The 10,974-nt window shown below is 41.9% G+C and overlaps 2 protein-coding genes across 2 annotated transcripts in view; one reads left to right on the top strand and one right to left on the bottom strand.

Annotated features, from left to right (window-relative positions):
• Nucleotides 1–476: 476 nt before the first annotated feature.
• The window catches only part of galt (galactose-1-phosphate uridylyltransferase), a 65,375-nt gene continuing 54,877 nt past the window's right edge, over nucleotides 477–10,974 (bottom strand). The window contains 2 exon segments of the mRNA XM_085164554.1: nucleotides 477–2,842; nucleotides 3,263–3,417. Of these exon segments, the coding sequence (XP_085020680.1) occupies nucleotides 2,792–2,842; nucleotides 3,263–3,417 (206 nt within the window). The 3' untranslated portion in view covers nucleotides 477–2,791.
• Nucleotides 9,212–10,938, top strand: LOC146514539 (uncharacterized). The gene is made up of 4 exons (XM_085165735.1): nucleotides 9,212–9,341; nucleotides 9,480–9,731; nucleotides 10,308–10,397; nucleotides 10,574–10,938. Exons 1-4 carry the CDS (start codon nucleotides 9,212–9,214, stop codon nucleotides 10,831–10,833), a joined length of 732 nt encoding a protein of 243 aa, XP_085021861.1. The 3' UTR covers nucleotides 10,834–10,938.

Raw genomic sequence — 10,974 nt, 5'->3', positions numbered from 1 at the left:
CAACAAACACACACACACACACACACACACACACACACTCAGAGAGTCTCAAAGGAGTGATGAAAGAGATGAGAAGGGGATCCATGGTGAGCCTGGAGGACTGGATAAATATTGACCTGAATGAATGAGGTCTGTCACAGTACATAAAAAGGGTTATACACTCACACACAAGCTCACCAGCAACCATGACTCCAAAGAACCTCTCTGTTTATAAACTACACCTACATCTCTACTGCTCAACCATAAAATTTAAGAAAACCTGATATCGACATTAATATTTATAGAAAAACAGAAGCAGAGGTTGAGTGGAAGCAGTACAAATAATGAAAGTGATGTGTGTCTGTAGCTGATATTGCTTATTTGACATTGCGTGTGCAAATATAGCCAATGTTTTTGTGCATGCCTGAAATCCACTTCTATGCTTGACTGAGGGGGAAGTAGCTGCTCTATTGATGGAAAGAAAAGCTGATGGAAAGATGATTTTATTTTATCTAATTGACACTGACATTGCTGGATTCATGTTTGATGTTTCCTCTTAAATGCAACAGCATATTCCAGATGCCAGCCTACAGACAAAAATGCTGCACAGTGTGTGGAAAAGGAGATAAGTAACTCATTAACATAACATTAACAGGTTATGATGTCCTTAAAGGTACCACTGGTAATGTGTGATGATATTTGCTTTTGCTTAACTCAGCCATGATGAAAACGGTTGCACATCATCAGTTTTTCTTAGCAGCAAGTGACAGGAAGTCACTTGTTGACTGCTGACAAGTGGGGGAAGGAAGGAAAACTGTTTTGAAGCAAGTTTATTTACTGCTGTGTTGATGCTTTAAAGTGTATGTTTGTGCTTCTGTAGCCAAATTTGGATTCCAGCAGGCTTTGAGAACTCTTGGCTAATGTTCCCCTATGGGTTTAGTACAACGTGTGCTCACCTAGGTACATGCTACATTCTAATTAAAGTAAATGAGTTTGAGGAGCTTAAAAAACAAAGGAAAACAGTGATCCACCATGTGTTGCAGTTTGCTGTGCTTCTGCAGGTTTTAAATGTTTGTGCAACTTGTTAAGCAAGTATGACCCCTTTTGTCTTGCTTTGAAAGATTCATTCTGTCAAACCATATTTTGCTTGGATTTTCATGCTGTTACAGTTTCATACTGTTGGATTTTCATAGTTGCTGTCGAGGAATACAACATGATTGCATGCTAAGTTTTAGTGAAACTGATACATTTGCTAAAGTGACTTTAAACAGATAAAGAATAGTTTTATCTATGATGATAAAAATCTTAATTAAAATATACTGATTTTCCACCGCACTAGTTTAATATCTAATCAGTTCTAAGCACCAGATAACACCTAAAAAGATTTACATTTACTAGGGAAAAACAATTATTTTAACTCCTATGAGTACCAGCAATGCTTTCTGACACTGTTGGGTTCATCCTCTTGTGGATTTGCAGGCACAGACAAACTCCGCTTGCTTACTGCATAATGAAGGGGGAACGCTGCATGATCATGAAACAACACTTTCCCCAGAACACAGCATGTGGCAATTGGTGTGGTTTTCTGCTAATTATCAGCTATTTGGCTCTGTTTTAAGGCAACGCTGATTATCCCAATAAAAAGAAACGTGTTTAGGAAGTAAAGATGAGCAAGTCCCGTTGTGACACTGCAGTAATTTTTTAAGAAGGTGAATAATGAATGTCTGCAATGAGAATTATCGTGTGCAGCACTATGGTATGAATACAAATACCCTGCTCTAATGTTCTGTAGCTACACACTGTGCCATTCGTTCTTCTCCACAACTGAAAAAGACCTACAGCCCCCATTTTCAATCAATCATTAATAATAAAATGGGATCAAAGAAGGACTTTAGCAAAGTCATACTCACTGTTGATAAATTCTCTAAGGAGAATGGCAATGTTCACTACTGTAAAGGTTTTGGCTACATCAAAAACAGAAAAAGAGACTGGGAAGGTTATGGTTTTTAACTAAAGCCTTGTCAAAGTCTCAGCCTAAACCAAATCACCCCCCTTACTTTTTAAACAACAGTACCATCTACTGTTATCATAGTGAGAGCACACTTCATTTAACATGTGAAGAGTACAGTACTTACTGTTGTGTTTCATTCAGTAGCAGGTAGAACATTTTATTTCACGAGTCCTCTAATAGCTCAATGGAAATTTGTCCCACATCACACTGACACATCACACAGATTTAGTATCAGAAAAAAGGATAACTTTTCAGTGTTGAATGTTAAGACGTTATGATTTAAAAAAAATAATAATAATAATGAAAATAAGAGTAGCACAGTCTTAGACCTAGCCCAGTTTTTCAATACTACTAACAAAACACTGTGTTTTTGTTGAGGAAATGCCTTTGTGGCTGAACACTTTCCAATATAATCAAACAAATGTTTGTAAGTATTTAACAGAAGGGATGTGAGGAAGGGGAGAATACTGTTTGCTATTTATCTTCTTTGAAGTATAAAGGAGAGGTTTCACACACATTTTATTTAAAGTCCTTTAGTACAGTCAGAAATCCAGTACCAAATTTTGTACATGTGTACTGAAAATAGAAAATATTCATATATCCCTTTGATCGGTGCATGTAGAAAAAGCTTTTGGCCCTGTGTCGGAAATGGCACTTAAACATGTAACTCTGAGACGGGGTTTTTGTCTCTTGCAAATGCGTTTTGTTTTTTTAAAATAACAAATCTTTTAAATACACCTCTTCCAACCTTCACACAGTTTGTTACAATTCAGTGCCTTTCTTGCTCTGGTTTTCATGGATCTATCTGGTTTTATAGTGCTCTTCTGGCAGGTTTCTTAGCTTCTCGGCAGCCTAAGGCAACAAACACAAAGTTATTATGCAGTTTGACATAGTTTTTATGCAATTTAATGGACTTCTATGCATTTTCAAAGCAACAGCATGAATCAGTGGAATCCTGTACTCGTGTTTTTTCTTTTTTTGATTTAAAGACATTAGCTTTTTATCTCCAAAATTAATATTTGTAAACATTTGTAAATCAAAAATTAAGGTATCAGTCCCATATTAACAGTCACAACTTTGACTTTTAATTGAATATTATTCAGTTTATGATGCTGAGCTTCTCCTTGCAGTAGTTACTCACTATAGGAAGCTTTGAGTAAAAAATAGTTACTATGACATTTGACTATAGTCTGGATAGGCTCAATGGAGATGAGAAAAATCAAAAGTTCATGTTCTCTGCTCGGTATAAATGCATGTGCATAAATGTATTACCTGTTCAGGGGTGAGATCTCTTTGCTCCTGGGCGAGCATCTCATAACCCACCATAAACTTCTTAACTGTTGCTGAACGCAGCAGAGGTGGGTAGTAGTGAGCATGAAGCTGCCAGTGGGAGTTATCTTCTTTTAAATATTGGCCAGTAGGTGCTCCTGGAAAAAGAGAAGACAGAAGAGAATCTTGAGTTGGATTGTGTGAAATGAATGGACCCCGCGCAGCCTCAGGTGGGAGCTCAGCTTTTCAGCTGCTTCTCCACTCCAGACTCAGCTCCCCTCTCGAGCCCGTGCGTCACTGAAATAGGGAGAAACTGATTACTGAGTGGCAGCACTGACCCTCGAGCCCACTGCACCACCCCTCCACAGCAGCGGAGCCAGAGACCACACCCCTGGTACAGATTGAGACTACAGATTATTCAGAAAGATTAAGGTTGCCAATGTTCAACTTTTTCCACAACCCTAGAGACCTGAGACTTTCTATATATGCATACTGATGCGTTCATATTGATAGGTCCACAGATCCTGAAGAACCTTGTGTAGGATCAATCTGAAGAATAAGAATGAAAGCCATAAATGGGAGCTGAGTTTTCAGTGACAATATCATGTTAAACTGTTGGTCTGTTGTGGTGAAATTGTTTATGCTTGTTTCTGTGAGAGCCAGTCTGGTCTAGCAGTGACATGGAAAATCAAGAAGGCAAATCAAAGGACAAAAAGGATGCCTATGCTAAGCAGCCATGAAAAATATATCTGACATATCACATCAAGGGCTTGGTGGAAGAGTCATGAATGCCTGCTCCTTCATATTTTCATGTTAAGACACCATGTTTCAAGTCTAAGAACTGTAATTTTCGAAGGACAGTATGACACTGCATGTTAAAATATACTTACTGGCCTCTTTGTCATGTACAACTTGTTAGTAGGGGTTGGACCCCCTCCCTTCGGAACTGCCTCTGTGGCACTGATTCCACAAGATCCTCAAATATTTTGGTCCGTGATGTGAATGTCTGAGTCCAGCACGTATCAAAAGTACTGCATTGGTTTCAGATTTGGTGACTGTGGAGGCCATGTGAGTACACTGAACTCATTGTTGTTGTCATAAAAAAACAGCAACGATGAGCTTTGTGACATGATGTGTTATTGAAAGCAGTCCATCAACACCAACAGCCTGAACAATTGATACAAGATGGGTGGATCTATGCTTTCATGTTGTTCATACCAAATTCCTAACACCCTAATATACAAATGCTGCAGCAAAAATCGAGACTCATTTGACCAGTGACCATTTTTCCAATCTCCCACCATCAAATTTAATGAGCCTGTGCAAAATGTAGCATTAGTGTCCTATTCTTAGCCAACAGGATGAGCAGCCAGTTTGGTCATTTCATTTGGCGTTTTTGTTTAGATATTTTCTCTTTTTCATACCATTCTCTGTAACCTCTAGAGATGGTTATATGTCTGTGAAGGTTCTCAGTCATCCAGGTCATCGTAGTCAAAGGAGCTTGCAAAGAAAAGCGTCTGGACTTCTTTAAGTTACTTGAAGACGTTTCACCTCTCATCCGAGAGGCTTCTTCAGTTCTAAGGTCAAATGGTGGAGAGCCCCAGATATAAACCTGGTGGGAGTGTCCCCCCACAGAGGGACAAAAGGACCCCCTGATGATCCTCTAATCGCCTGAGCCAAGGTGTGGAACTGGGTGTGGGTCCCAATCAGCCAGAGTTTCGGGTGAGTTCATTGTGAAACCTGGCCCCACCTTATCATGCGAATTCCTGAGGTCAGATGGCCCAGGGTGTGAGTGGGCGTTAAGGCGTCTGGGAAGGGATCTCAAAACTGGATTATAGATGGCAGAGAGTTGGTGTCGTAAACCACCGCCTCTGTTCAAAGATGGTCGCTCACAGTGGACATAGATGGCTTCTTTCACTCCTCTTTCAAACCATCTGTCCTCTCTGTCCAAAATGTGAACATTGGCATCCTCGAAAGAGTGTCCTTTATCCTTAAGATGCAGATGGACAGCTGAATCTTGTCCTGTGGAGGTGGCTCTTCTGTGTTGTGCCATGCGCTTGTGAAGTGGCTGTTTGGTCTCTCCAATGTAGAGGTCTGGGCATTCCTCGCTGCACTGTACAGCATACACCACATTGTTAAGTCTGTGTTTTGGCGTTTTGTCTTTCGGGTGAACCAGTTTTTGTCTGAGTGTGTTGCTGGGTCTGAAGTACACCGGGATGTCATGCTTGGAGAAAACCCTCCTGAGTTTCTCTGATACACCGGCTACATAGGGGATGACAATGTTGTTGCGTCTGTCCTTCTTATCCTCCCTCGCTGGTGTCTGATCTTCTTTTCTGTGCCTCTTTGCTGACTTTAAGAACGCCCATTTAGGATAGCCGCACGTTTTGAGTGCTTCCTTTACATGTGTGTGTTCCTTCTTTTTCCCTTCAGGCTTAGAGGGAACATGTTCTGCCCAGTGGTGTAGGGTCCTAATTACTCCAAGTTTGTGTTCCAGAGGGTGATGGGAGTCAAACAGGAGGTACTGGTCCGTGTGTGTGGGCTTCCGGTAAACTTCGATGTTGAGGTTGCCATTCTCTTCAATGTGCACAGCGCAGTCCAGGAAAGGCAAACAGTCGTCCTTTGTGTCTTCCCTGGTGAACTTGATGTTTTTATCCACAGCGTTAATGTGCGCAGTGAAGGATTCCACTTCTTGTGTCTTGATTTTGACCCAGGTGTCGTCTACATATCTGTACCAGTGGCTGGGTACTCTTCCTTTGAAAGAGCCAAAAGCCTTCCTTTCCACTTCCTCCATGTAAAGGTTGGCTACAATAGGTGACACGGGGGAGCCCATGGCACAGCCATGTTTTTGTCTGTAATAGCCTTCGTTGTATTTGAAATATGTAGTGGTGAGGCAGAGGTCTAACAGTGTGCAAATCTGATCGGGTGTGAAGTTGGTCCTGTCCTCCAAGGAGTTGTCTTCTTGTAGTCGCTTTCTGACAGTCTCCACTGCCTCCGTGGTGGGTATGCACGTGAAGAGAGAGACTACATCAAAGGACACTATGGTTTCATCTGGATCCAGGGTAAGTTTCTGGACCTTGTCAGTGAAGTCGGTGGAGTTCTTGATGTGGTGTGGGGTGTTCCCCACGAGAGGAGCAAGGATGGTAGCAAGGTGTTTTGCAATGTTATAAGTGGCTGAGTTTATGCTACTGACTATGGGTCTGAGTGGGACAGCTTCCTTGTGGATTTTTGGAAGTCCGTAAATGCAGGGTATGGCATCCCCTGGGTAAAGGCGGTGATAAGTAAGGCGGTCAATGATTTTGTCCTTTTCCAAGTCTTGAAGGCAAGCTATAACTTTCTTTTTGTAGCTGCTTGTGGGGTCTCGCTTTAAGGCTTCGTAGGTATTGTTGTCACTGAGGAGAGTAGTGATCTTTGTATGGTAATCTGTAGTGTTTAGGACCACAGTGCATCTTCCCTTATCCGCTGGTAAAACACCATTTGACCTTAGAACTGAAGAAGCCTCTCGGATGAGAGGTGAAACGTCTTCAAGTAACTTAAAGAAGTCCAGACGCTTTTCTTTGCAAGCTCCTTTGACTCTAGAGATGGTTGTGTGGAAAAATCCCAGGAGATCATGAGTTTCTGAAACATTCCACCAGTGGATCATGTGTACCTAGCAAAGTATCTTATTATTAATTTCCTCAGTGTGCCTGTGAAACTACGAAACAAATAAATACACAAGCACACTCACACATTGATGAGAGCAGAATCAAGAACACTAAAAGGTAAAAATATGCACAGCCAGCTCACAACAAGCTTAACAATCAGTTAACTAACATGGTAAATTAAAGAATAACCCATGATGTAGTGTAACAGAAACAAAAACTTCCCTCCAACTTGGGCTTTTGTGAGGACATGCTTTCTGATTTAAAGAAAAAAGTGTGCAAATGTGCCTCCTGTTGCTGTTCAGCTGGCTTGAGATCTGGTGACTCACAAAAGCAATAGCCTTTAATTACCATAACTTTCATCATCATTCAATCATTTGCACTCATCATGTTTGTCTGCCATTTAATTCTGCCTTTTGCCTTTAATTTGCTACCATCTGCATATGTAAATTCATAAAACTTGCAGAAAATTCCAAAAAACATTTGTGTTATTACATTGAGTCTCTAAATCCCCCAAGTGCCAAGACCAACAATACATACTCACTGATTTATGAGTGAAGCATTTAAATAATTTTTTGTATCTTACTGCAAGCTAATTAAGTGATCAGGGAAGAAAAAAAATGCAGTGGCACATATCTTTGCAAAAGAAGTATGAAATATCCCTTGGGACATTGTATTCGCAAGGAAAGCTTCTCCTTTTGAGTGAGTTTCCTGACAACGGGGTCTGATCAGACACAGATACAGATGACAGGAGGGCAACATAAAGAAAACTAATGGATGGGGGAGAAAAAAAAGGAGGAACAAAGAAAAGCCTGAAGCAGTCAGATAAAGAATGAATAGAGACAGATGTTCCTATTAGAAGACAATTACCTAGTTTTAAATCGTCTTTGGGTGTGTTTGCTCTGCTGGCATGCGTTTCAGTATATTACTGGGTGCATTATTTCACAGTTAACAAAGTTACAGATATTCCTGGATATGGGGCCACAAATCAGAACAGTTAGCGGTGTAATTTTCAAAGACAAGCAATAACACTATATATCTGACAGATGTTTTACGACTACCATACATCACTGTTACCCTGCATACTGTGTCTGCCTCAATCTGTGTTCAAGTCCTTTACTCAGCCTGGTAATATTGTCTGTGATGCGCTGCACATCTCTCTGCAAGCCTCCTGAAGGAACAGAAAGGTAGTTCAATATAATGTATTATTTCCCAGGTGAATCAAACAGAATCCACCCAGTCCTCCATCTTTCTGTGTCACCACTCTGACACTAATAAGCCCAGCACTAAATAATAAGAGCTGGCTTCTGCCAATTTAACTAAAATAAAGAAACAGCTAGAAACTGATATGTAAGCTATGTGTTGCATATAGAGAGTCAGAGGTCAGTGTGTTTAAAGTAGGGCTGCTCAATTAATCGAATTTTTATCACGATTACAATCTGGGCTTTCAACGATCATTAAAAATGACTGAGTCGATTATTAGCCCCTCCCTCGTGCTTTACTCTCGCGCTGCTCCGTGTGGCAAATCGAGCGAGAAAACATGGACGACGCGACAGCTCCCCAAAAATGAAGCCAAAATGTCTCTATCGCCCCCTGGTGTCTGGCTGCAGTATATATCATAAACCCCGCCTCCTCCATGTTAGAGGATGGGACTGGGGTCAGACTAATTGATTTAATTTAAATTAATTCTCCTTAGATTATTTTTTTTTCCAAAGATTCTTTCTTTTGTTTTCAATAGTAAATAGTAAATCAATAGTTCTCATCACGCTGATTGATGTTCAAGGGGTCTCCTTTCCCATAAGTTTGATTCTAATTCCTGCCGCGGTGATGTTAAATTGGGGTGAAACGTCATCATAAGAGCTTTGACTGACAGCTGCAGTCACAGAGAAACTTGCGTATCTCTGTTCGCGAATAGCAGATAGAGCGTAGGCTCTAACGGTGTGTTCACACCGAACGCGATGGACGCGAATAGAGCGTCAGGTTTACATGTAAAGTCAATGGAAAAGCGCGATGACGCGCGATTGCGGGTCCCGCGAAAATTCGGAAGCAGATTTGCGTCGCGAAAACGCCAAAACTCGTGAAACGCGCGTCAGTGTAGCGCGTCTGGCGCGTTTGACTCGCGAATAAAACCACGCGCGTGAGTTTTTGTGTTGCATTTTGTGCATACGCGCGTTTCGCGTCTACCGCTCGAGTTGGAAAAATCTGAACTCCAGCGTCAAATCGCGCCGCGACAACCAATCAGGAGCCTGGTGACGTGGCTCTGACCTAGGTCAAAGGGGCAGATCCAGCCAAAGCCCTTCATTCTTCATTCAGTATGGAGGAAAAGCTAATCAGTGCCGTGGCTAATCACCCGGAGCTGTACGATGCTAGCTACTACTTTTACCGAGACAGGAATAAAAAGGACCTAGCTTGGAGACACATAAGTGAGGAGATCGGGCAACCTGGTAAGTTCATTCCTTCTTTTTAATTTTCAGACTGACCCGATGAACCCGCGCAAAAGCTAGCAAGCCCGCCTACTGTCCCGCTATTTTCCCACTGATGTACAAATACCTTTCCGCTAACAAGATAATGCGTTTATTCAGAGGACATCTGCAGGAGAAAGTGGAAGAGCCTCAGGGACACATATAATGAGGAGAAGAAGGCAGAGAAGGAGAAGAGGAGTGGGTCTGCAGCAGGATCGGGGAGAAGATGGAAGTTCTTCGCGGTCATGGGGTTTCTGGACCCCTTCCTCACCCCGCGGGAGACAAGCGGCAATATGGTGCGGACCGTGGAGAACTTCTCCCCCGAGGACCAGGGACAGCCCGAAGAGGCAGCAGGGGAGTGTCAGTCAGAAGGTATGTTTACATTGAGTTAATGTAGGCAGTTAATTTATGCGTGTTGTCATACAGGAACATATTTTGTTTATTAATAAACAGTATACAGTAGTCCCGCTGTTCATCCGTCACTGCCTCGCCTTTTCGCTGATTTTTTTTATTGCACCGTACAGCTTTCAACAATGCGCATTGCATTCTGCAGCCCAAATGACAAATCTCCTCCATGTCGTGTCTCCTGCGCTTGCCAAACTTATCATGTTTGGTTTTGATAACCATCACGTCCAATAGAAAAAAACAGCACAAAAACACTCATAACTATGACCCTCATTCGGAAATAGACACCTGCACCGGGAGCAAAAAAGGCGCACAAAAGTGGCGCCGCAGACGGAGAAAAAGCGCGGCATAATACTTTTACGTTTTAAAATCGACAAAGGTTTGCACTTTGAGAATCAACTTGTGAGAACTGTGACTACTGTTCATGTGCTGCAATAAATGAGAGACCACTGTATATAATAATAAGTATATAAGTATATAATAATATAATATTCTCTATGACTATTGTCTTCAACCTGTTAACATCTAATATTGTCTTGATAGAGTCAAGTAATCATGCAGCAGAGTCCTCAGCTGTCTCTTCTCCTGGCTCCCCAGTCCCTGGTCCCTCAGCTCCTGCTGCTGCACCCACAGGTATGAACATCAAGCACTGACAGCTTTTTACTTGCTTGAATTCCCTTGTGATCACCTTTACTAAATATCTACAACCAATCAGTTTATATCCTGGTTTTTTTTTTTTCAATTTTGAAAATGAAAATCTAGTAGCAGCCTTCTCATTACTTTGTGTTGTTTTGTGCTGTGTTTTACAGGCCCACAGAGGAGGACAGCTCGAAGGCGGGCGAGGGACGGGTCCCAGGACGGTCCATCGGCGGTGGAGCTGGCCATCCTGGAGTCCCTAAAGAGGCCACGCCCGTCTCCAACTGAACATTTCCTCCTCGGCCTTGTTCCTGCTCTGGAGAGCATGCCGCCTCAGACACGAGAATTCGTGAAATTTCAAATTTATAAATTAGTTTTTCAAAACAGCACAGCTGTGTTAAATTTGGAAACATTGGACCCTAATGATCAGTAGTTTTCTGATGAGGCAGCAGCTCTCCAGGGCAGAAACAACGTTCTTATTTTTCTCCTCCTTCTCCCTGAGGCTCTTCCACTCCAAGCTGGGTCCTTTTTATTCCTGTCTCTCTGTAAATAGTTACATTTCATATATTTATGA

Source organism: Neolamprologus multifasciatus, chromosome 7 (genome assembly GCF_963576455.1).
Source record: "Neolamprologus multifasciatus chromosome 7, fNeoMul1.2, whole genome shotgun sequence".
In the NCBI taxonomy this organism is placed as follows: domain Eukaryota; kingdom Metazoa; phylum Chordata; class Actinopteri; order Cichliformes; family Cichlidae; genus Neolamprologus; species Neolamprologus multifasciatus.
This window is presented reverse-complemented; position numbering and strand designations above follow the sequence as displayed.